This window comes from Coregonus clupeaformis, chromosome 20, assembly GCF_020615455.1.
Source record: "Coregonus clupeaformis isolate EN_2021a chromosome 20, ASM2061545v1, whole genome shotgun sequence".
NCBI lineage: Eukaryota > Metazoa > Chordata > Actinopteri > Salmoniformes > Salmonidae > Coregonus > Coregonus clupeaformis.
Window position 1 is genome coordinate 23,200,684 of NC_059211.1, and position 22,642 is coordinate 23,223,325.

A 22,642-nucleotide genomic window follows, 5' to 3' on the forward strand; every position below is an offset into this window, starting at 1 on the left:
TACACCAAACGCATCAACTTCAGCATCTGCCCATTTAATCGGGAGACCACATAGCAGTTTAAAATGTGTATCTTTTAGATACCCAATCTGTAATATAGTACACTTATCATAATTGGGTTTTAGTGCAGAGAAACTGGAAAAATTATCCATGTCCTCAATAAGGCCCTTCAAGGTTAAAGATTGAGGACTTGAGAAAACTTGAATCGTCGGCATACATTGATACTTTTGTCTCCATACATTTTTAGCCCCTTAATGTTATCATTAGACTTAATTGCCTTTCCTTTTGCCTCGTCCCTCTCAAGCATAACATTTGTATAGCTAACAGTTCAATGGCCCTAATAAGTATGGTGACAGAAGGCAACCTTGTTTTACGCCTCTTGACAATTCAAATTTCTTAGAAGGATTGTTGTACATTACTTTTAGCCATTTTTTGAGAGATTCTCCAAAGTAAAAAAAAAAAATCCAGGCACTTATAAATAGATTCTAGACGTTTCTCAAAATCTGCTATAAAGATGATACCTGGTTTCCCTGCGTTCTCAAAGTTTTCAATTATTTCTAGTAGTTACTCCAGTATATCTTCCTTTTAATAATCCCGTCTGATCGTGATGAATAATGTCTGATAGGAGCTTTTTAATTCTATGAGCAATACATTTTGCCAATATTTTTGCATCTTAACATTGAAGGGTGAGGGGACTCACATTTTTTAAAAAGACAGAGTCTTTGTTCTGCCCCCCCTGGTTCCTGCTTCAGTAGGAGAGGGATCAGTCCCTCTTTTTGTGTGTCATATTTGCCATTTATATACGAGTAATTCAAACATGATAGTAATGGATCTTTCAGTAGTTCATAAAAAGTTTGATATATCTCTATTGGAATGCCACCGAGGATAGGTGTTTTCCCCCGTCTGAAACGAATCAATTGCCAACCATAGTTCGTCCTGTGTAATTAGGCCTTCACAAGATATCACAAAACTCATCGACAAGTGAGGTAGGAGGAACTTGACAAGAGAACATTTTGTTTTAAAATATTTTCAAAATGTCCTTTGGTGAGATAAGGATTTCTCCATCGTTTGTAGCTATTTTCTGTAGGTTATTTTCGGTCGCTTAGGAAAAACATTTTTCGCTGTTCTCCCTCCAATTTGCTCTGTTTTTTTTTGATAAATGAAACCTGATCATTCCTGAATAAGTTCCTCAAACTCCTTTTATTTTGCGTCTAGATTATTCAGTTGCTTCTGTTGTACGTTGATCAACTCCATTGATATGTAATGTTAGATTTTCTTATTTCTGTCTTAAGTCTTTTTCTCCGTTGACTGATACGTTTTTGTTTTGGGGATGAAAATGTAATTGAATGGCCTCTAAAGGAAAAGGTATGTTATGAATTTGTTCGTTATTGTTAAGAAAGGAGTGTCAATCAATAAACCCTGGTTAAAGTTACAATATTCCGTCCTCGAGGAAAGTCTGTCATAGTTACATGGAGGGATATAAGTTGATGATCTGATCACATTTGATCCTCAATCAAATACTTTTTTCACTTTTGGCACCATAAAAAAGGATACCAGAAAATAATCAATCCGACTAGCTTGCACATGCTGGTCCCCCCGTGGAGACCCTTCTTCCCTGGCACCTCTGCGCAGTCAAACCATTAGGATTATGCTGTGCCGCCAGGGCCACAGAATTCTGCCCCCTCTCTGATTGTCAGAGTGCGGCCCCCTGGATACCGGTAAGCGTCAGATTCTCTCTAGGATACCGGTAAGCATCAGATTCTCTCTTGGATACCGGTAAGCATCAGATTCTCTCTTGGATACCGGTAAGCATCAGATTCTCTCTTGGATACCGGTAAGCATCAGATTCTCTCTTGGATACCGGTAAGCACCAGATTCTCTCTTGAATACCGGTAAGCATCAGATTCTCTCTTGGATACCGGTAAGCACCAGATTCTCTCTTGGATACCGGTAAGCATCAGATTCTCTCTTGGATACCGGTAAGCACCAGATTCTCTCTTGGATCTGACCAATCGGAATCCACGCTTCAAGATTGTTTTGATCACGCGGACTGGGATATGTTCTGGGTAGCTTGCGAAAATAATTTAGACGAATACACTGAAACAGGGACTGAGTTTATCAGGAAGTGTATAGGAGATGTTGTGCCCACTGTGACTATTAAAACCTACCCTAATCAGAAACCGTGGATAGATGGCAGCATTCGCGCAAAACTGAAAGCGCGAACCACCGCATTTAACCATGGGAAGGTGACTGGGAATATGGCAGAATACAAACAGTGTAGCTACTCACTCCGCAAGGCAATTAAACTGGCAAAACATCAGTATAGAGACAAAGTGGAGTTGCAATTCAACGTCTCAGACACGAGACGTATGTGGTAGGCTCTACAGACAATCACGGACTACAAAAGGAAAACCAGCCACATCGCCGACACTGACGTCTCGCCGCAAGACAACCTAAACACCTTCTTTGCCCGCTTTGAGGATAACACAGTGGCACTGATGCGGCCCACTACCAAGGACTGTGGGCTCTCCTTCTCCGTGGCCGACGTGAGTAAGACATTTAAGCATGTTAACCCCCGCAAGGCTGCTGGCCCAGACGGCATCCCTAGCTGCGTCCTCAGAGCATGCGCAGACCAGCTGGCTGGTGTGTTTACGGACATATTCAATCTCTCCCTATCCCAGTCTGCTGTCCCCACATGCTTCAAGATGGCCATCATTGTTCCTGTACCCAAGAAAGCAAAGGTAACTGAACTAAATGATTATCGCCCCGTAGCACTCACCTCTGTCATCATGAAGTGCTTTGAGAGACTAGTCAAGGATCATATCACCTCTACCTTACCTGTCACCCTAGACCCACTTCAATTTGCTTACCGCCCCAATAGATCCACAGACGATGCAATCACCATCAAACTGCACACTGCCCTATCCCATCTGGACAAGAGGAATACCTATGTAAGAATGCTGTTCATTGACTATAGCTCAGCATTCAACACCATAGTACCCTCCAAGATCATCATTAAGCTCGAGGCCCTGGGTCTGAACCCCGCCCTGTGCAACTGGGTCCTGGACTTCCTGACGGGCTGCCCCCAGAGGGTGGTGCGGTCTGCCGAACGCATTACCGGGGGCAAACTACCCGCCCTCCAGGACACCTACAGCACCCGATGTCACAGGAAGGTCAAAAAGATCATCAAGGACATCAACCACCCGAACCACTGCCTGTTCACCCTGCTATCATCCAGAAGGCGAGGTCAGTACAGGTGCATCAAAGCTGGGACCAAGAGAATGAAAAACAGCTTCTATCTCAAGGCCATCAGTTTGTTAAATAGCCGTCACTAGCACATTAGAGGCTGCTGCTGCCTACTGAAATCACTGGCCACTTTAAGAAATGGAACACTAGTCACTTTAATAATGTTTACATATCTTGCACTACTCATCTCATATGTATATACTGTATCTTAGTCCATGCCGCTCTGTCATTGTTTGTCCATTCCTTACTTAGATTTGTGTGTATTGGGTTTATGTTGTGAACTTGTTAGATATTACTTGTTAGATATTACTGCACTGTCGGAGTTAGAAGCACAAGCATTTCGCTACACCCACAATAACATCTTCTAAACACATGTATGTGACAAATAACATTTGATTTGATTTGATTTGGAGAGAAAAAAGCACCAGATTCTCTCTTGGATACCGGTAAGAACCAGATTGTCTCTCATTGATCTAGTTTGTATATCAAGTAAGGATTCTCTTAGAAACTTGTTTTAATATTGCTGTGATTAAATCTATAATACTCTGAGAGTCTGAGAGATGACGAGATGACTGTGATGACAGATGAATCCTACTAACCCTGAGAGATGACGAGATGACTGTGTTGACAGATGAATCCTACTAACCCTGAGAGATGACGAGATGACTGTGATGACAGATGAATCCTACTAACCCTGAGAGATGACGAGATGACTGTGATGACAGATGAATCCTACTAACCCTGAGAGATGATGAGATGACTGTGATGACAGATGAATACTACTGACCCTGAGAGATGACGAGATGACTGTAATGACAGATGAATACTACTAACCCTGAGAGATGACGAGATGACTGTGATGACAGATGAATACTACTAACCCTGAGAGATGACGAGATGACTGTGATGACAGATGAATCCTACTAACCCTGAGAGATGACGAGATGACTGTGATGACAGATGAATCCTACTAACCCTGAGAGATGACGAGATGACTGTGATGACAGATGAATCCTACTAACCCTGAGAGATGACGAGATGACTGTGATGACAGATGAATACTACTGACCCTGAGAGATGACGAGATGACTGTGATGACAGATGAATCCTACTAACCCTGAGAAATGACGAGATTACTGTGATGACAGCTGAATCCTACTAACCCTGAGAGATGACGAGATGACTGTGATGACAGATGAATCCTACTAACCCTGAGAGATGACGAGATGACTGTGATGACAGATGAATACTACTAACCCTGAGAGATGATGAGATGACTGTGATGACAGCTGAATCCTACTAACCCTGAGAGATGACGAGATGACTGTGATGACAGCTGAATCCTACTAACCCTGAGAGATGATGAGATGACTGTGATGACAGATGAATACTACTGACCGCCGTTTTCTTAAGCCCCATGCTCTTAGGTGAATATGTCTAGTCAATGAGAAACAGAAATCTGACTAGTAAACACAAACAGTCAGTCTGTCTGGGTGTTTTTCTCTCTCCTTATCTCTGCTGTCTGCAGTGTGCTGATTGGGCCATGATCATGATGATCATTCAAATGGTCTCTGTGTATTACGCTGAGACTGGGGCGGTCTGGTAGTGTGTCACAGTCTGGTCAGGGCATCCTACCCAGGTCAAGGGGTCACTGGATGTGAGCAGGTTGGATGGGAATGAGAAGCGTACCAGTGAAGTCAGAGAGAACAGGGGCGTTCCCTTGCCAGCAACAGCACATGCAGCCAGCCTGATTTCTTACCCTTCTTCCCCTCCTCTCCTCCCCTCCCCCCTCCTCTCCTACTCCTCTCCCCACCTCTCCTCTCCTCTCCTCCCCCCTCCTCTCCTACTCCTCTCCCCACCTCTCCTCTCCTCTCCTCCTCCCCTCCTATCCTCTCCTCCTCCTCTTCCCTTTTCTCCTCTCCTCCCCTCCCCCCTCCTCTCCTACTCCTCTTCCCTCCTCTACTCTCCTCCCTCCTCTCCTCCTCCTCTTTCCTCCTCTCCTCTCCTCCCCTCCCCTCCTCTCCTCCTCCTCTTGCCTCCTCCTCTCCCCATCCCCTCTTCTCCCTCTCCTTCTCCTCCCCTCCTCCTCCTCCTCCTCCTGCCTCTTCCTCTCCCCATCCCCTCTTCTCCCTCCTCCCCTCCCTCCCCCCTCCTCTCCTACCCCTCTCCCCTCCTATCTTCCTCCTCCCCCCTTCTCCCCATACCCTGGACTCAGTACTTCTATGAACCACAGAGGGAGTTGCCTCACCACCACCAGTAACCACATGAGAATGTTAGTTTGGAACGGGGACTGGTCAGCTGGTTACTTCTCCCGCTGTTGTTTGTTTGTTGTGCGGCGAACATTTGGTCAGTCTGTCCCCTCCATGCCTGATCGGGGATCGTTAGGCTGAGTCTGGCTGGCCCTGTCCTGTTGTTTGAGTTGAGCTTCATTATCTCTGAACCAAAACATCTGTTATCTCTGTCTGTCTGTCTGTCTCTTTCTTTCTGTCTGTCTGTCTCTTTCTGTCTGTCTGTCTGTCTGTCTCTTTCTGTCTGACTGTCTCTTTGGCTGACTGTCTCTGTCTGTCTGTCTGTCTCTTTCTGTCTGTCTGTCTCTTTCTTTCTGTCTGTCTCTTTCTGCCTGTCTGTCTCTGACTCTCTTTCTGTCTGTCTCTGTCTCTTTCTATCTGTCTCTTTCTGTCTGTCTCTCTTTCTGTCTGTCTTAGCACCAGCCCAACCATTGATCCTCTTCCTCTTTTGAAATGTTCTAGTGTCAATGTGTCAATGTCTCTATTTGGAGCATGATGATATGTACCCATTCGTTTTGTCATGCTTTTGGAAACATCCCACTGGGCACACCATGTCATTTCAACAGGATAATGTAGGTCATACTTGGTTGGGACGTTGATCAATGAGATTTCAACATTTATTCACCCACTCAAAAAGACTGCAAGAAGGTTGTTTAATTCCCAATGTGTTATCACTATACATTCAACCATCTAAAAGCACAACCAAATATGTCTGATTTTTGGTAGTATTCATACCCCTTGACTTATTCCACATGTTGTTGTGTTACAGCCTGAATTCAAAATGGATTAAATATATATTTTTCTCACCCATCTACACAAGATACCCCATAATGACAAAGTGAAAACATGTTTTTAGAAATGTTTGCAAATTTATTGAAAATGAAATACAGAAATATCTCATTTACATAAGTATTCACACCCCTGAGTCAATACATTTTAAAAGCACCTTTTAAATTGTATTTGTCACGTGCCGAATACAACAGGTGTATACCTTACAGTGAAATGCTTACTTACAAAAAGTAACACAATAGAATAACAATAACGAGGCTATATACAGGGGGTACCGGTACTGAGTCAATGTTCGGGGGGTACAGGTTAGTCGAGGTAATTGAGGTAATTTGTACATGTAGGTAGGGGTAAAGTGACTATGCATAGATAATAAACAGCAAGTAGCAGCAGCGTAAAAAAGATCATTGCTAGACAGACATTTTCAAGTCTTGCCATAGATTTTCAAGCCAATTTAAGTCAAAACTGTAACTAAGCCACTCAGGAACATTCAATGTCGCCTTGGTAAGTAACTCCAGTGTATATTTGGCCTTGTGTTTTAGGTTATTGTCCTGGTGAAAGGTGAGTTTGTCTCCCAGTGTCTGTTGGAAAGCAGACTGAACCAGGTTTTCCTTTAGGATTTTGCCTGTGCTTAGCTCTATTCCGTTTATTTTTTATCCTAAAAAACTCCCTAGTCCTTGCTGATGACAAGCATACCCATTACATGATGCAGCCACCACCATGCTTGAAAATATGGTGGTACTCAGTGATGTGGTGTGTTGGTTTTTCCCCAAACATAACGCTTTGTATTCAGGAGATAAAGTTAATTTCTTTACCACATTTTTTGAAGTATTACTTTAGTGCCTTATTGCAAACATGATGCATGTTTTGGAATACTGTTATTCTGTACATGCTTCCTTCTTTTCACTCTGTCATTTAGGTTAGTATTGTGGAGTAACTACAATGTTGTTGATCTATCCTCAGTTTTCTCCTATCAAAGCCATTAAACTCTGTAACTGTTTTGTCTCCGTCGGTAGAGCATGGCACTTGCAACGCCAGGGTTGTGGGTTCGATTCTCCCAGGGGACCAGTACAAATGAAAATGTATGCACTCACTAACTGTAAGTCGCTCTGGATAAGAGCGTCTGCTAAATGACTAAAATGTCAAAATGTAAATGTTGTAAAGTCACCATTGGCCTCATGGTGAAATCCCTGAGCGGTTTCCTTCCTCTCCGGCAACTGAGTTAGGAAGGACGCCTTTATATTTGTAGTGACTGGGTGTATTGATACACCATCCAAAGTGTAATTAATATTCTTCACCATGCTCAAGGGGATATTCAGGGCTCTATTTTAACTAACCTAAGGCAATAGTAAATCTAAGAGGTAGCGCTATAGGTTCAGGGGTGTGTCAGAAATATTTTTGCTATTTTCACATCACATTTATCGGCGCATTTGCTGGCATTGGCACGAAGGGGCTGGGTTTTGATGAATAAATAAGTTGTGGGTGTTTCAAGGCTTGGCACCTCACTGGCCAATCAGAACGTGCTCCATGGTGAAATATGTGGTTGCTTCAAGTTGTGTATTTACGGTCTTTTATGTATTGCCTTGGAATCAACTCCAATTCCAATATTAGTCTGTTATAGTTTGTTAAATGGCTTACAGAAACAAAATAACAAAATGTAGACTTATCTTTGCTAAATAAGTTAACTTGAACCCATTTGCAGTCCACATTGTTCTAAGTAATTGCATGGCTTCAATAGCATTCACACTGATATATTTATTTAACTAGGCAAGTCAGTTAAGAGCAAATTCTTATTTACAATGACGGCCTACTTGCACAGCTCCGCGGCCAATCCCTCCCCTAACTTGGACGACGCTGGGCCAAATGTGCGCCGCCCTATGGGACTCCCAATCATGGCCGGTTGTGATACAGCCCGGGATCAAACCAGGGTCTGTAGTGACGCCTCTAGCACTGCGAAGCAGTGCCTTAGACCGCTGTGCCACTCGGTAGGCCTAGGGGCTATGCCTACTGTAAATTGCATTATGGCTGAGCATGGGAATGCCAAACATTGTCAATAAGCAAGATTAAATTAATTATTGATAAGGCCTAAAAAGAGAACGAATAATTCAAATCAAATTATGAAGAAAACAACAACTCAATAGGCTATGTCACACTACATGCACCATAATGTCTCCCTGTGGGCATGTAATATTAAAACAACGCAGACTATGGAGCGTTTTACATACATCCCCAAAAGAAATGGAAGGGAGTATGTCCACTCACCGTTATCCTGCTCCTAAATAGGCCTATGTTTTATGAACATCATCGGAACCATTTTACAGATCAGATCCCATTCACACATCTCCAGACGTTGCAATGCAAGCGCGCCACGGACGTTGTCACCATAAATCCAGGAAGGTGAATCATTCTAATAAGTTTGGTTGTAATAAAATTAAACGAAAAACAAGTTTTAAAAAAATACACAATAAAAGGATAAAAAAAGTAATTGCTGAACAAGCTGTTGTTATAGTAGGCCTAAGGGTTTGGAACATACAGTGCATTCGGAAAGTATTCAGACCCCTAGACTTTTTCCACATTTTGTTACGTTACAGCCTTATTCTAAAATTGAATAAATCATTTTTTCCCCTCATCAATCTACACACAATACCCCATAATGACAAAGCAAAAACAGGTTTTTACACATTTTTGCAAATGTATTACAAATAAAAAACGGAAATAGTACATTTACATAAGTATTCAGACCCTTTACTTAGTACTTTGTTGAATCACTATTGGCAGCGATTACAGCCTCGAGTCTTCTTGGGTATGACGCTACAAGCTTGGCACACCTGTATTTGGGGAGTTTCTCCCATTCTCCTCTGCAGATCCTCTCAAGCTCTGTCAGGTTGGATGGGGAGCGTCGCTGCACAGCTATTTTCAGGTCTCTCCAGAGATGTTCGATCGGCTGTTCGAAGGCTGTAATGTAACAAAATGTGGAAAAAGTCAAGGGGTCTGAATTCTTTCCGAATGCACTGTATGAAATGGAAAACAAGCCATTGTTACAGGTTACAGATAACTTCTAAATACAAGGTTTACCGGTATTCATCGAGGTACTCATCTCTCGTTTCATGATGGGCATGGACACGTAGCCTACATCATGGAGGGGGTTTTACGCACGTCCAAAACGGGACATGCATGGCTAAAATAATGTGGGCCTGCCTACAATACATAGATAAAAAGAGAATGTCAGCTCTCTGTTTTACTCCTCTCAAACGTGATATTTATTTCCAAGAGCTCAGGAGCCAAACCCTATATCGATAGTCTTGACTACTTCGCGAATGCATTGGGCAGACAAAAAAAGCCTTAATTGAGAGGAGGGGAGGCTATGCTTGGTTTCTAATAAAAGAAAACGAAATGTTTCTAAATATGAAGTAGACAGGCACCAAATCATTGGGCTAGTCTTGTTCCATGCACATATGGGCAGTGTGCGTCACGGCTGGATAGGCTGCGTTTCCGCTGTCAAAATTCATGCCATAACCAACTGCGTTACCGCTAAAACCAGCTTTCGGTTGGTCTTAAATATCCCCATCAGCGCTGCCTGAAATTAGCACTTTGGATCATGTTTTTAAGGACACACCTCAAATATTTCCACCCCCCATCTGAGCGAAAGCGAGCTGATATAATTGCCGAACCTGGCGCTAGGGCTGGGAAATACCAGTGTGCCAGTTTTTACATGACGAAATTGCAAACTAACGTGCATTTGACATTAGCACCGCCTTAACGCCAGCTCAAAATAGAGCCCTCGGTGTCTGTTTTTTTAAATTTTTCACCCACCTATCAATATATGCCCTTCTTTGCGAGGCATTGGAAAACCTTCCTGGTCTTTGTGGTTGAATCTGCGTTTGAAATTCACCGCTCAACTGAGGGACCTTACAGATAATTGTATGTGTGGGATACAGAGATGAGGTAGTCATTAAAAAAATAATGTTAAATTATTTTTTTGTTGTTGTCATTTTAGCAGACGCTCTTATCCAGAGCCACCAGGGTTTAGTGCCTTGCTTAAGGGCACATCAACATATTTTTCACCTAGTCGGCTCGGGGATTAGAACCAGCGACCTTTCGGTTACTGGCACAACGCTCTTAACCACTAAGCTACCTGTTTAACACGTTAAATACTATTATATTGAGTCCATGTAACTTATTATTATTTATTTTTTACTCCTGAACTTATTTAGGCCATAACAAAGGGGTTGAATACTTATTGACTCAAAACATTTCAGCTTTTCATTTTTTATTAATTTGTAAACATTTCTTTAATCATAATTCCACTTTGACATTATGGGTTATTGTGTGTAGGCCAGTGACACAAAATCTCAATTGAATCCATTTTAAATTCAGGCTGTAACACAACAACATGTGGAAAAAGTCAAGGGGTGTGAATACTTTCAACCCCTTTCTTATGGCAAGCCTAAATAAATTCAGGAGTAAAAATGTGCTTAACAAGTCACATAATAAGTTGCATGGACTCAATTATTGTTTAACACGTGAATCCAACATATCAATTATTCATTTGTAGACAAACTGGAATTAAAGCCAGACTAAGTCAGTGGCACAGATGGAACTATCAAAGCAGAAGATAAATCTCCTTCAAATGTTTATATTTGGTTGAGTTGACAACCAAACGCAATTCAACATCCAGTTTGTCTACAAATTAATAATTGATAGGTTGTACTCATGTCTCCATCTCAACCAAAATGTACAGTTAAAGAATGGGGCTAAATCAAATCAAACTTTAAATGCACTTTAAATCAAGTTTGATTTGATTTAGTCCTATTCTTTAACTTTTTGGTGTTTGGTTGAGATGGAGACGTGAATCCAACATATTAATGATTAACTTGATGATAAAATTTGAAATCCACCAAAGCTTGAAATCCTTGACCTACAGTTGAAGTCGGAAGTTTACATACACTTAGGTTGGAGTCATTAAAACTCGTTTTTCAACCACTGCACAAATTTCTTGTTAACAAACTATAGTTTTGGCAAGTCGGTTAGGGCATCTACTTTGTGCATGACACAAGTAATTTTTCCAACAATTGTTTACAGACAGATTATTTCACTTATAATTCCAGTGGGTCAGAAGTATACATACACTAAGTTGACTGTGCCTTTAAACAGATGGAAAATTCCAGAAAATTATGTCATGGCTTTAGAAGCTTCTGATAGGCTAATTGTGTGACAAGGTGTGAATGAAGGAGTCAGGCGCAGTAGGTAAAATACCGAAGTCCAGAGTTTATTCCGTTTACATAAATCAAACGCCCCAAGCGTCAAACAAAACTATTACAAGGGAAAACATCCACCTTGGCATAAACACAGTGAAGAATCGCTCAACCGAGCTACACGCTCTCACAACAAACAATCACTCACAAAGACAAGGGGAACAGAGGGAACACTTATACACATACTAATTAGGGGAATGAGCACCAGGTGTGTGTGATTGACAAGACATGACAAGTGGAGTGATGAGAATGGGATCGGCAGTAGCTAGTACTCAGGTGACGACGAACGCTGAAGCCTGCCCGAACCAGGAGGGGGGGCAGCCTCGGCGGAAGTCGTGACAAATTGACATCATTTGAGTCAATTGGAGGTGTACCTGTGGATGTATTTCAAAGCCTACCTTCAAACTCAGTGCCTCTTTGCTTGACATCATGGGAAAATGAAAAGTGTGTAGACCTCCACAAGTCTGGTTCATCCTTGGGAGCAATTTCCAAACGCTTGAAGGTATCACGGTCATCTTTACAAACAATAGTACCCAAGTATAAACACCATGGGACCATGCAGCCATCATACCGCTCAGGAAGGAGACGCGTTCTGTCTCCTAGAGATGAACGTACTTTGGTGCGAAAAGTGCAAATCAATCCTAGAGCAACAGCAAAGGACCTTGTGAAGATGCTGGAGGAAACAGGTACAAAAGTATCTATATCCACAGTAAAACGAGTCCTATATCGACATAACCTGAAAGGCCGCTCAGCAAGGAAGAAGCCACTGCTCCAAAACCGCCATAAAAAAGCCAGACTACGGTTTGCAACTGCACACGGGGACAAAGATCTTACTTGTTGGAGAAATGTCCTCTGGTCTGATGAAACAAAAATAGAACTGTTTGGCCATAATGACCATCGTTATGTTTGGAGGAAATAGGGGGTTACTTGCAAGCCGAAGAACACCATCCCAACCGTGAAGCACGGGGTGGCAGCATCATGCTGTGGGGGTGCTTTGCTGCAGGAGGGACTGGTGCACTTCACAAAATAGATGGCATCATGAGGGAGGAAGATTATGTGGATATATTGAAGCAACATCTCAAGACATCAGTCAGGAAGTTAAAGCTTGGTCGCAAATGGGTCTTCCAAATGGACAATGACATTTCACATTCTTAAAATAAAGTGGTGATCCTAACTGACCTAAGACAGGGAATTTTTACTAGGATTAAATGTCAGGAATTGTGAAAAACTGAGTTTAAATGTATTTGGCCAAGCTGTATGTTAACTTCCTACTTCAACTGTATATTTACGTCATTTAGTAGACACTCTTATCCAGAGCGACTTACAGGAGCAAAACCGGGGTTAAGTGCCTTGCTCAAGGGCACATTGACAGATTTTTCACCTAGTCGGCTCAGGGATTTGAACCAGTAACCTTTCAGTTACTGTCCCAACGCTCATAACTGCCAGGCTACCTGCCTGTTTATTTTAGTTAAACCCTGGGTTGAATTGAAACAATAGCTGTTGATGACTTTGCAAACGCTACATAGGCCTAAACAGTATCATTGATGATATATCAAATCACATTTTATTTGTCACATTCGCGTCGGACTCATTAAAGAAAAAATCTTTGTCCAGTTCGAGGTGAGTAATCGCTGTTCTGATGTCCAGAAGCTCTTTTCGGTCGTAAGAGACAGTAGCAGCAACATTACGTACAAAATGAGTTACAAACAATGCGAAAAAACAAACAAAATAACACAGTTGGTTAGGAGTCCGTATATTTCATTTGGTCTGTTAAACCTACCTTTTGGAATGACTTCGCAAATATATTTAGTTTATTAAGAGATCTTTCAATAATGATTCTCATGATAGCACATTGGTATTAGTCAGTGACAAATATCAAAGTTAAGCCGTGCTGGGCTTTGTTAATACCGTGGATGTGAAACCAAATGGATAATTGTAGATAGATCAACTCTTCAGAGATGCTGCCCAGCCTATTGGTTTTTTTCTGATAGTGGATATACAGTAACGTTGATCAGACGTTGTTTCAAAGGTACATGTTTTACATATTTTATAGAAGGTTTGTCTGTTTAAAATTGTTTACAATGATGACATAATCCTGTGGTTGAAATGTCACCCTCAAAACAATAGTTTATGACTTTTTTTCAAATCCAGTGTATATATTTTCCATGTAGATATGATTCCATGTCACAATACGTTGACAAATTACGTTGAAACAACATTGATTCAGCCAGTTTGTGTCCAGTGGGATTTTTTGTTGTCCATAGATTGATGAGGGGAACTTGCGTACTTCCCCCTTTTGGATTGAAAGTTTCTGCGTTAGGGGAAATCTCTGTTCCTGACAGAGAAAGAGAGGAAAAAAAAAAAGGAAAGTGAGAGGGCGAAGAGTTAACTTTTCACAGTGTGAGCCAGTGAGAGTTTACCACAGGACAGAGTTTAGGGGTCAACAGGGTTCATTCTCTCCAGCTCCATCTGTATTGTGTGTTCAGAAAGAAAGGGATAGTCCCAACAAGATCTCACGGTTTTGACTTTAGATTCAGATGTTTCGTCCACTTTCTGGAATCGAAACACGTGACCCTTGGGAGCCAGAGCTCGCGGCTTACGCCCCACCCGCCATCACCATCCACAACGCCCTAGCAACGCCCAAGCCTACTTGACGGCAATAGCGCTCATCGTTGTCCTCTAGTGGCGTGTTATGAAGGCATCTCCCGACATCCTCGGGACATGGATGGACGTCAACTTTCAAAGTGAATGCTGGCTGATAGGCCTATGTTTTTATGTATAATTATGTTTTTTTTAAAACCATTTGGTCTCTGAGCTCACACAGGAAATTCTGCTAAGATTTATTGAGAAAAACGGGGAACTTGGAACTGGGAAGTAATCTAGAAACCCATCAGTAGCATGTGGATTGTTAGTATGACATGATGATGATGATATCTCTCTTTTGGCTTCTCATCATCACTGTATTGATTTAAGTCTCAGACACGGGACAGCAGAGGATTTTCTGAGTTTATATGATCCAATATTCTCAGCCTGTGGGAGAGATTAGTTTGTGTGTGTGTGTGTGTGTGTGTGTGTGTGTGTGTCTAATCATGTGAGTATAGGGAGGGAAGCTGTGACAATACCCTGTCTCCTGCCCTCCCCCTCAGATTTACTGACACAATTGATCAGACGTCAACCTAATTTAGCAAAGAAATGAAAATGAATGTTTCTGTGTGATTTTGTTTGTTATTTGACTGTGTGTGTGTGTGTGTGTGTGTGTGTGTGGTTCTAGTGAGTTGTTTGGCAGTAGGCGGTGAACCAGGTTCTAGTGAGTTGTTTGGCAGTAGAGTCTCAGGGCGGTGAACCAGGTTCTAGTGAGTTGTTTGGCAGTAGAGTCTCAGGGCGGTGAACCAGGTTCTAGTGAGTTGTTTGGCAGTAGAGTCTCAGGGCGGTGAACCAGGTTCTAGTGAGTTGTTTGGCAGTAGAGTCTCAGGGCAGTGAACCAGGTTCTAGTGAGTTGTTTGGCAGTAGAGTCTCAGGGCGGTGAACCAGGTTCTAGTGAGTTGTTTGGCAGTAGAGTCTCAGGGCAGTGAACCAGGTTCTAGTGAGTTGTTTGGCAGTAGAGTCTCAGGGCGGTGAACCAGGTTCTAGTGAGTTGTTTGGCAGTAGAGTCTCAGGGCGGTGAACCAGGTTCTAGTGAGTTGTTTGGCAGTAGAGTCTCAGCGCGGTGAACCAGGTTCTAGTGAGTTGTTTGGCAGTAGAGTCTCAGGGCGGTGAACCAGGTTCTAGTGAGTTGTTTGGCAGTAGAGTCTCAGGGCGGTGAACCAGGTTCTAGTGAGTTGTTTGGCAGTAGAGTCTCAGGGCGGTGAACCAGGTTCTAGTGAGTTGTTTGGCAGTAGAGTCTCAGGGCGGTGAACCAGGTTCTAGTGAGTTGTTTGGCAGTAGAGTCTCAGGGCGGTGAACCAGGTTCTAGTGAGTTGTTTGGCAGTAGAGTCTCAGGGCGGTGAACCAGGTTCTAGTGAGTTGTTTGGCAGTAGAGTCTCAGGGCGGTGAACCAGGTTCTAGTGAGTTGTTTGGCAGTAGAGTCTCAGGGCGGTGAACCAGGTTCTAGTGAGTTGTTTGGCAGTAGAGTCTCAGGGCGGTGAACCAGGTTCTAGTGAGTTGTTTGGCAGTAGAGTCTCAGGGCGGTGAACCAGGTTCTAGTGAGTTGTTTGGCAGTAGAGTCTCAGGGCGGTGAACCAGGTTCTAGTGAGTTGTTTGGCAGTAGAGTCTCAGGGCGGTGAACCAGGTTCTAGTGAGTTGTTTGGCAGTAGGCGGTGAACCACTTCTTAATTACATGTTGGCAGTATCTAATGACTCTCGCAGTCTGCTCTCCTGATTACTTTAGTAGGCATGATGTTTTGTATCACTCTGTCACAGTGCAACACACACACACACACAGACTCGCACACACACACACAGACACACACACACACACGTGCCCCCACTCCCAGTAGCCTGCTCTCCAGACCGTAGATATTATTAGTTAGTGGACCACTGGCTTATTGAATTACCACACACTGGAGGGCCTCAGTCTACACTGAGTGGACAAAATATTATGAACACCTGCTCGTTCCATGACATGGACTGACCAGGTGAAAGCTATGATCCCTTTTTGATGTCACTTGTTAAATCCACTTCAGTCAGTGTAGATGAAGGGGAGGAGACAGGTTAAAGAAGGATGTTTAAGCCTTGAGACAATTGAGACATGGATTGTGTATGTGTGCCATTCAGAGGTTGAATGGGCAAGACAAAATATGTAAGTGCCTTTGAACAGGGTATGGTAGTAGGTGCCAGGTGCACTGGTTTGTGTCAAGATCTGCAACGCTGCTGGGTTTTTCACGCTTTTCACGCTTTCGAAACCTTGTAGAGTCCATGCCCCGACGAATTGAGGCTGTTCTGAGGGCAAAAGAGGAGGGGGCAGGTGTTCTTAGTGTTTAGTATATGTGTGTGTGTGTTAGTGTGTGTATCCACTAGCCTGTAATTAACTACCACAGATTTAAATGGTTTGTGGTTTGGGTTTATGCTATGTTGACTTCCAGCATGATCTTTTGTGTGCTATGAGAGAGCAAAGACGGGGCTCTGTCTGTCCTTACTGTAGCTGTCTGAATGTAGCCATCTCTGTCTGTCCTTACTGTAGCTGTCTCTGAATGTAGCCATCTCTGTCTGTCCTTACTGTAGCTGTCTGAATGTAGCCATCTCTGTCTGTCCTTACTGTAGCTGTCTGAATGTAGCCATCTCTGTCTGTCCTTACTGTAGCTGTCTCTGAATGTAGCCATCTCTGTCTGTCCTTACTGTAGCTGTCTGAATGTAGCCATATCTGTCTGTCCTTACTGTAGCTGTCTATGAATGTAGCCATCCTTACTGTAGCTGTCTCTGAATGTAGCCATATCTGTCTGTCCTTACTGTAGCTGTCTCTGAATGTAGCCATCCTTACTCTAGCTGTCTCTGAATGTAGCCATCTCTGTCTGTTCTTACTGTAGCTGTCTCTGAATGTAGCCATCTCTGTCTGTCCTTACTGTAGCTGTCTCTGAATGTAGCCATCTCTGTCTGTCCTTACTGTAGCTGTCTCTGAATGTAGCCATCTCTGTCTGTTCTTACTGTAGCTGTCTCTGAATGTAGCCATCTCTGTCTGTTCTTACTGTAGCTGTCTCTGAATGTAGCCATCTCTGTCTGTTCTTACTGTAGCTGTCTCTGAATGTAGCCATATCTGTATGTTCTTACTGTAGCTGTCTCTGAATGTAGCCATCTCTGTCTGTTCTTACTGTAGCTGTCTCTGAATGTAGCCATCTCTGTCTGTTCTTACTGTAGCTGTCTCTGAATGTAGCCATCTCTGTCTGTTCTTACTGTAGCTGTCTCTGAATGTAGCCATCTCTGTCTGTTCTTACTGTAGCTGTCTCTGAATGTAGCCATCTCTGTATGTTCTTACTGTAGCTGTCTCTGAATGTAGCCATCTCTGTCTGTTCTTACTGTAGCTGTCTCTGAATGTAGCCATCTCTGTATGTTCTTACTGTAGCTGTCTCTGAATGTAGCCATCTCTGTATGTTCTTACTGTAGCTGTCTCTGAATGTAGCCATCTCTGTATGTTCTTACTGTAGCTGTCTCTGAATGTAGCCATCTCTGTCTGTTCTTTCTGTAGCTGTCTCTGAATGTAGCCATCTCTGTCTGTTCTTTCTGTAGCTGTCTCTGAATGTAGCCATCTCTGTCTGTCCTTACTGTAGCTGTCTCTGAATGTAGCCATCTCTGTCTGTTCTTACTGTAGCTCTGTGAATGTAGCCATCTCTGTCTGTTCTTACTGTAGCTCTGTGAATGTAGCCATCTCTGTCTGTTCTTACTGTAGCTCTGTGAATGTAGCCATCTCTTTTTCCCCATGTATCGGTTCTCATCAAGTCATAGTAAATATCACCATTTTGTTTGTATCCATTCTGTTTGGAGGTAATAGAGTAATGGGTATAGAAATGTGTAATGTAAATGACTTGATCATAGCTAGGCATGTGTTATACTGTATAATTATGTAGCTCTGGACAACATTGTCACCTCAGAATGATGGTTATTGTGATGTTATGTATTACAGACCACCATACACTGGTGTAGGCTTTCCAGTCTGAGATTCATGGGAGGCAGCAGCAGCACACTAGCTGTACCTGTCTGCTAGCGTTTTCTCAGAATAATCTCTGTAACCCTGGGATACTGATATGATCTCTTTTGAACTTGGTCGGGAGGGATTTGGCAACAGGTGACCTTTGAGTCGCAACAGCAGGGGTCAAAGGTGAACAGAGCTCCTCTGTCTGTTTTCACTGTGTATTGGAGTCAGTCTACAACATACTACAGTCTGCAATGATTTTTCACAAGTTCTGTTCCTCATTTAAGGAAGGTGAGTGTGAAAAGTACACAAACATACATTCCGGCGCGTTTGTGGAGTGATTTACATAGAATAGCGTTAAATTTTTTGTGGAGTGATTTACATAGAATAGCGTTGCGTTTGTGGAGTGATTTACATAGAATAGCGTTGCGTTTGTGGAGTGATTTACATAGAATAGCGTTGCGTTTGTGGAGTGATTTACATAGAATAGCGTTGCGTTTGTGGAGTGATTTACATAGAATAGCGTTGCGTTTGTGGAGTGATTTACATAGAATAGCGTTGCGTTTGTGGAGTGATTTACATAGAATAGCGTTGCATGGGACAGCCGGTGGAGTTGGGTCAGGTCAGGCAGTATTGCCCCGTTAACCACCACAGACAGCCCTTTCCATTTACGCTTCCTCTGGTGGCCATGCTGGCTTCTTGCCACACACACACAACATTCCTCCCTCAGAGCACGCTAACCTCGGCCACCCCTTTTCTTTTAGGAATCTCACTAGCTGACTGTGTGTCAAATAAGAAGTGATAGTTTTGTGCTTGGTCGGGGGTAGGCTGGCTATGCTTGATGTATACTGCCCAGGAAGTCCCTGCTGCTCAAAACTAGCCAGATATTGTATCTTCCCTAGACTGGAGAGATAGTTGGCTAGTTTTGGGCCACAGGGGCCATTGAGAGCCGCTGAGTTATACTGCATATATGACCGACCGCCTCGTTTCGGTCTTATGTAGCATCATTTGAAATAGTGTTATTTACATTGGATAAAAGTATAGACTCAAAGCTACAAAATGCTACATCATACACTGCAGTTGAGGAACAATGGGAATGTAATTCTGCTTTAAAAGTTCATAAACTTGTAACCCCACTTTTGAGAAAAGTGTCCTTGAATGTTTTGATACACCTACTGGAGAGTTCTTCTTTATCTACACCTATTCAACATCGTTCACACCCTCTTCAGCCTTAGCCCCACTCATCTCTTTAAGGATTCACATGTGAGGCCATGTGCTAAACAGAGTGAGTACGGTAGTGTAGTAAACAACCAAAGATTTCAATACTAAAAGTGGTTTAGGTAGTAGCCTACAATAAGGAAAAACTCCAGGTAAAAATACACTTTATCTAGTCCTTGGCCTATATCCTAATCTGACTATGAAAGTGTCCTGATAAAAATATTGTATAAATATTTTATAATTATTAGATGATGCTTACCCAGACACTCTAAAGTGATGGGTAATGTGAAAGAAATGCTATAACCACCCCCCCAGCCACATCTAGTGGGTGGGTCACTATCGTCTAGACATGTACACATGTTCATGAAATACAATAGATGGCCGTAATCACTCCCAGACACACCTGGCTAACTTGATGAGTCATGTGATCATTCTCTTGTAAAGTGGAGTCTTTTGTTTAGACAATATCCAGCCAGGCCAGCTGGAAAGATGCCTCAGTATGTGTCTGTCTGTCTGTCTTCTTGGGAGAGCCCATACATTACAGAAGGAGAGGGGTGGGGGCTGTAGTCCATTACTGGGGGAGATGGGGTGGGGGCTGTAGTCCATTACTGGGGGAGAGGGGTGGGGGCTGTAGTCCATTACTGGGGGAGATGGGGTGGGGGCTGTAGTCCATTACTGGGGGAGATGGGGTGGGGGCTGTAGTCCATTACTGGGGGAGATGGGGTGGGGGCTGTAGTCCATTACTGGGGGAGATGGGGTGGGGGGCTGTAGTCCATTACTGGGGGAGATGGGGGGGGGGGCTGTAGTCCATTACTGGGGGAGAGGGGGGCTGTAGTCCATTACTGGGGGAGATGGGGTGGGGGGCTGTAGTCCATTACTGGGGGAGATGGGGTGGGGGCTGTAGTCCATTACTGGGGAGATGGGGTGGGGGCTGTAGTCCATTACTGGGGGAGATGGGGTGGGGGCTGTAGTCCATTACTGGGGGAGATGGGGTGGGGGCTGTAGTCCATTACTGGGGAGAGGGGGTGGGGGCTGTAGTCCATTACTGGGGGAGATGGGGTGGGGGCTGTAGTCCATTACTGGGGAGATGGGGTGGGGGCTGTAGTCCATTACTGGGGGAGATTGGGTGGGGGCTGTAGTCCATTACTGGGGGAGAGGGGGCTGTAGTCCATTACTGGGGGAGAGGGGTGGGGGGCTGTAGTCCATTACTGGGGGAGATGGGGTGGGGGGCTGTAGTCCATTACTGGGGGGGGCTGTAGTCCATTACTGGGGGAGAGGGGTGGGGGCTGTAGTCCATTACTGGGGGAAGGGGGGGGGGATGTAGTCCATGGGGGAGGGGTCTGTAGTCCATTATAGTTTTCTGGCTAAAGAGGAAGTTGCACAACATCTGTTCTCTGGCATACAGAAGCAGGATTAGCAGGCAAACAGCTGTGGTACTACAGCATGTAATGTGTTTGATATTGTTGCATTCAGCTCTGTCCGTCTCTAACCCTGTCTCTTTGACTCATCCCCACAGATTCCCAAGGGCCAATGAGCATGCCCCACTCCCATGGCCCTCCAATGGGGGGCATGGTGGGACACCCCTCCGTCAGCAGCACCTCCAGGCCCCTCCCATCCCCAATGAGCACCCTGGGCTCGCCCATGAATGGCCTGGCGTCGCCCTACTCCGTCATCACGTCTTCCCTGGGCTCGCCCTCCACGCCAGGGATCAACTTCGGATCGCTCCACAGTCCACAGATGAGAGAGGTGTGTGCCTGATCTCGCTGTGTCATTATGGGGTATTGTGTGTTGATTGATGAGGAACGTTTGTTATTTTATCCATTCTAGAATAAGGCTGTAATGTAACAAAATGTGGAAAAATGCATGGGGTCTGAATACTTTCCGAAGGCACTGTATATACAGTTGAAGTCTGAAGTTTACATACACCTTAGCCAAATACATTTAAACTCAGTTTTTCACAATTCCTGACATTTAATCCTAGTGAAAATTAAGAACGTGAAATGTCAGAATAATAGTAGAGAGAATTATTTATTTCAGCTTTTATTTCTTTCATCACATTCCCAGTGCCTTTAAATTGTTTAACTTGGGTCAAACGTTTCGGGTAGCCTTCCACAAGCTTCCCACAATACGTTGGGTGAATTTTGGCCCATTCCTCCTGACAGAGCTGGTGTAACTGAGTCAGGTTTGTAGGCCTCCTTGCTCGCACACGCTTTTTCAGTTCTGCCCACAAACTTTCTATAGGATTGAGGTCAGGGCTTTGTGATGGCCACTCCAATACCTTGACTTTGTTGTCCTTAAGCCATTTTGCCACAACTTTGGAAGTATGCTTCGGGTCATTGTCCATTTGGAAGACCCATTTGCGACCAAGCTTTAACTTCCTGACTGTCTTGAGATGTTGCTTCAATATATTCACATCATTTTCCTTCCCCATGAAGCCATCTATTTTGTGAAGTGCACCAGTACCCACAGAATGATGCTGCCACCCCCGTGCTTCACGGTTGGGATGGTGTTCTTTGGCTTGCAAGCAACCCCCTTTTCCCTCCAAACATAACGATGGTCATTATGGCCAAACAGTTCTATTTTTGTTTCATCAGACCAGAGGATCTTTGTCCCCATGTGCAGTTGCAAACCGTAGTCTGGCTTTTTTATGGCGGTTTTGGAACAGTGGCTTCTTCCTTGCTGAGCGGCCTTTCAGGTTATGTCGATATAGGACTCGTTTTACTGTGGATATAGATACTTTTGTACCTGTTTCCTCCAGCATCTTCACAAGGTCCTTTGCTGTTGTTCTGGGATTGATTTGCACTTTTCGCACAAAAGTACATTCATCTCTAGGAGACAGAACGCGTCTCCTTCCTGAGCGGTATGACGGCTGCGTGGTCCCATGGTGTTTATACTTGCGTACTATTGTTTGTACAGATGAACGTGGTACCTTCAGGCGTTTGGAAATTGCTCCCAAGGATGAACCAGACTTGTGGAGGTCTACACATCTTTTTCTGAGGTCTTGGCTGATTTCTTTTGATTTTCCCATGATGTCAAGCAAAGAGGCACTGAGTTTGAAGGTAGGCCTTGAAATACATCCACAGGTACACCTCCAATTGACTCAAATGATGTCAATTAGCCTATCAGAAGCTTCTAAAGCCATGACATCATATTCTGGAATTTTCCAAGCTGTTTAAAGGCACAGTCAACTTAGTGTATGTAAACGTCTGACCCACTGGAATTGTGATACAGTGAATTATAAGTGAAATAA

The 22,642-nt window shown here is 43.6% G+C and overlaps 1 protein-coding gene across 5 annotated transcripts in view; it reads left to right on the forward strand.

Moving 5' to 3' along the window:
- The window catches only part of rxrgb (retinoid X receptor, gamma b), a 60,205-nt gene that overhangs the window by 19,342 nt on the left and 18,221 nt on the right, over positions 1-22,642 (forward strand). For 4 of the 5 annotated variants that reach the window (XM_041840640.2, XM_041840641.2, XM_041840642.2 and 1 more), the window contains exon 2: positions 20,909-21,138. In XM_041840640.2, the coding sequence (XP_041696574.1) occupies positions 20,909-21,138 (230 nt within the window). Of the gene's footprint in view, positions 1-18,360; positions 18,466-20,908; positions 21,139-22,642 lie in introns of those variants that run through there. The other variant, XM_041840643.1, reaches the window with a different exon arrangement.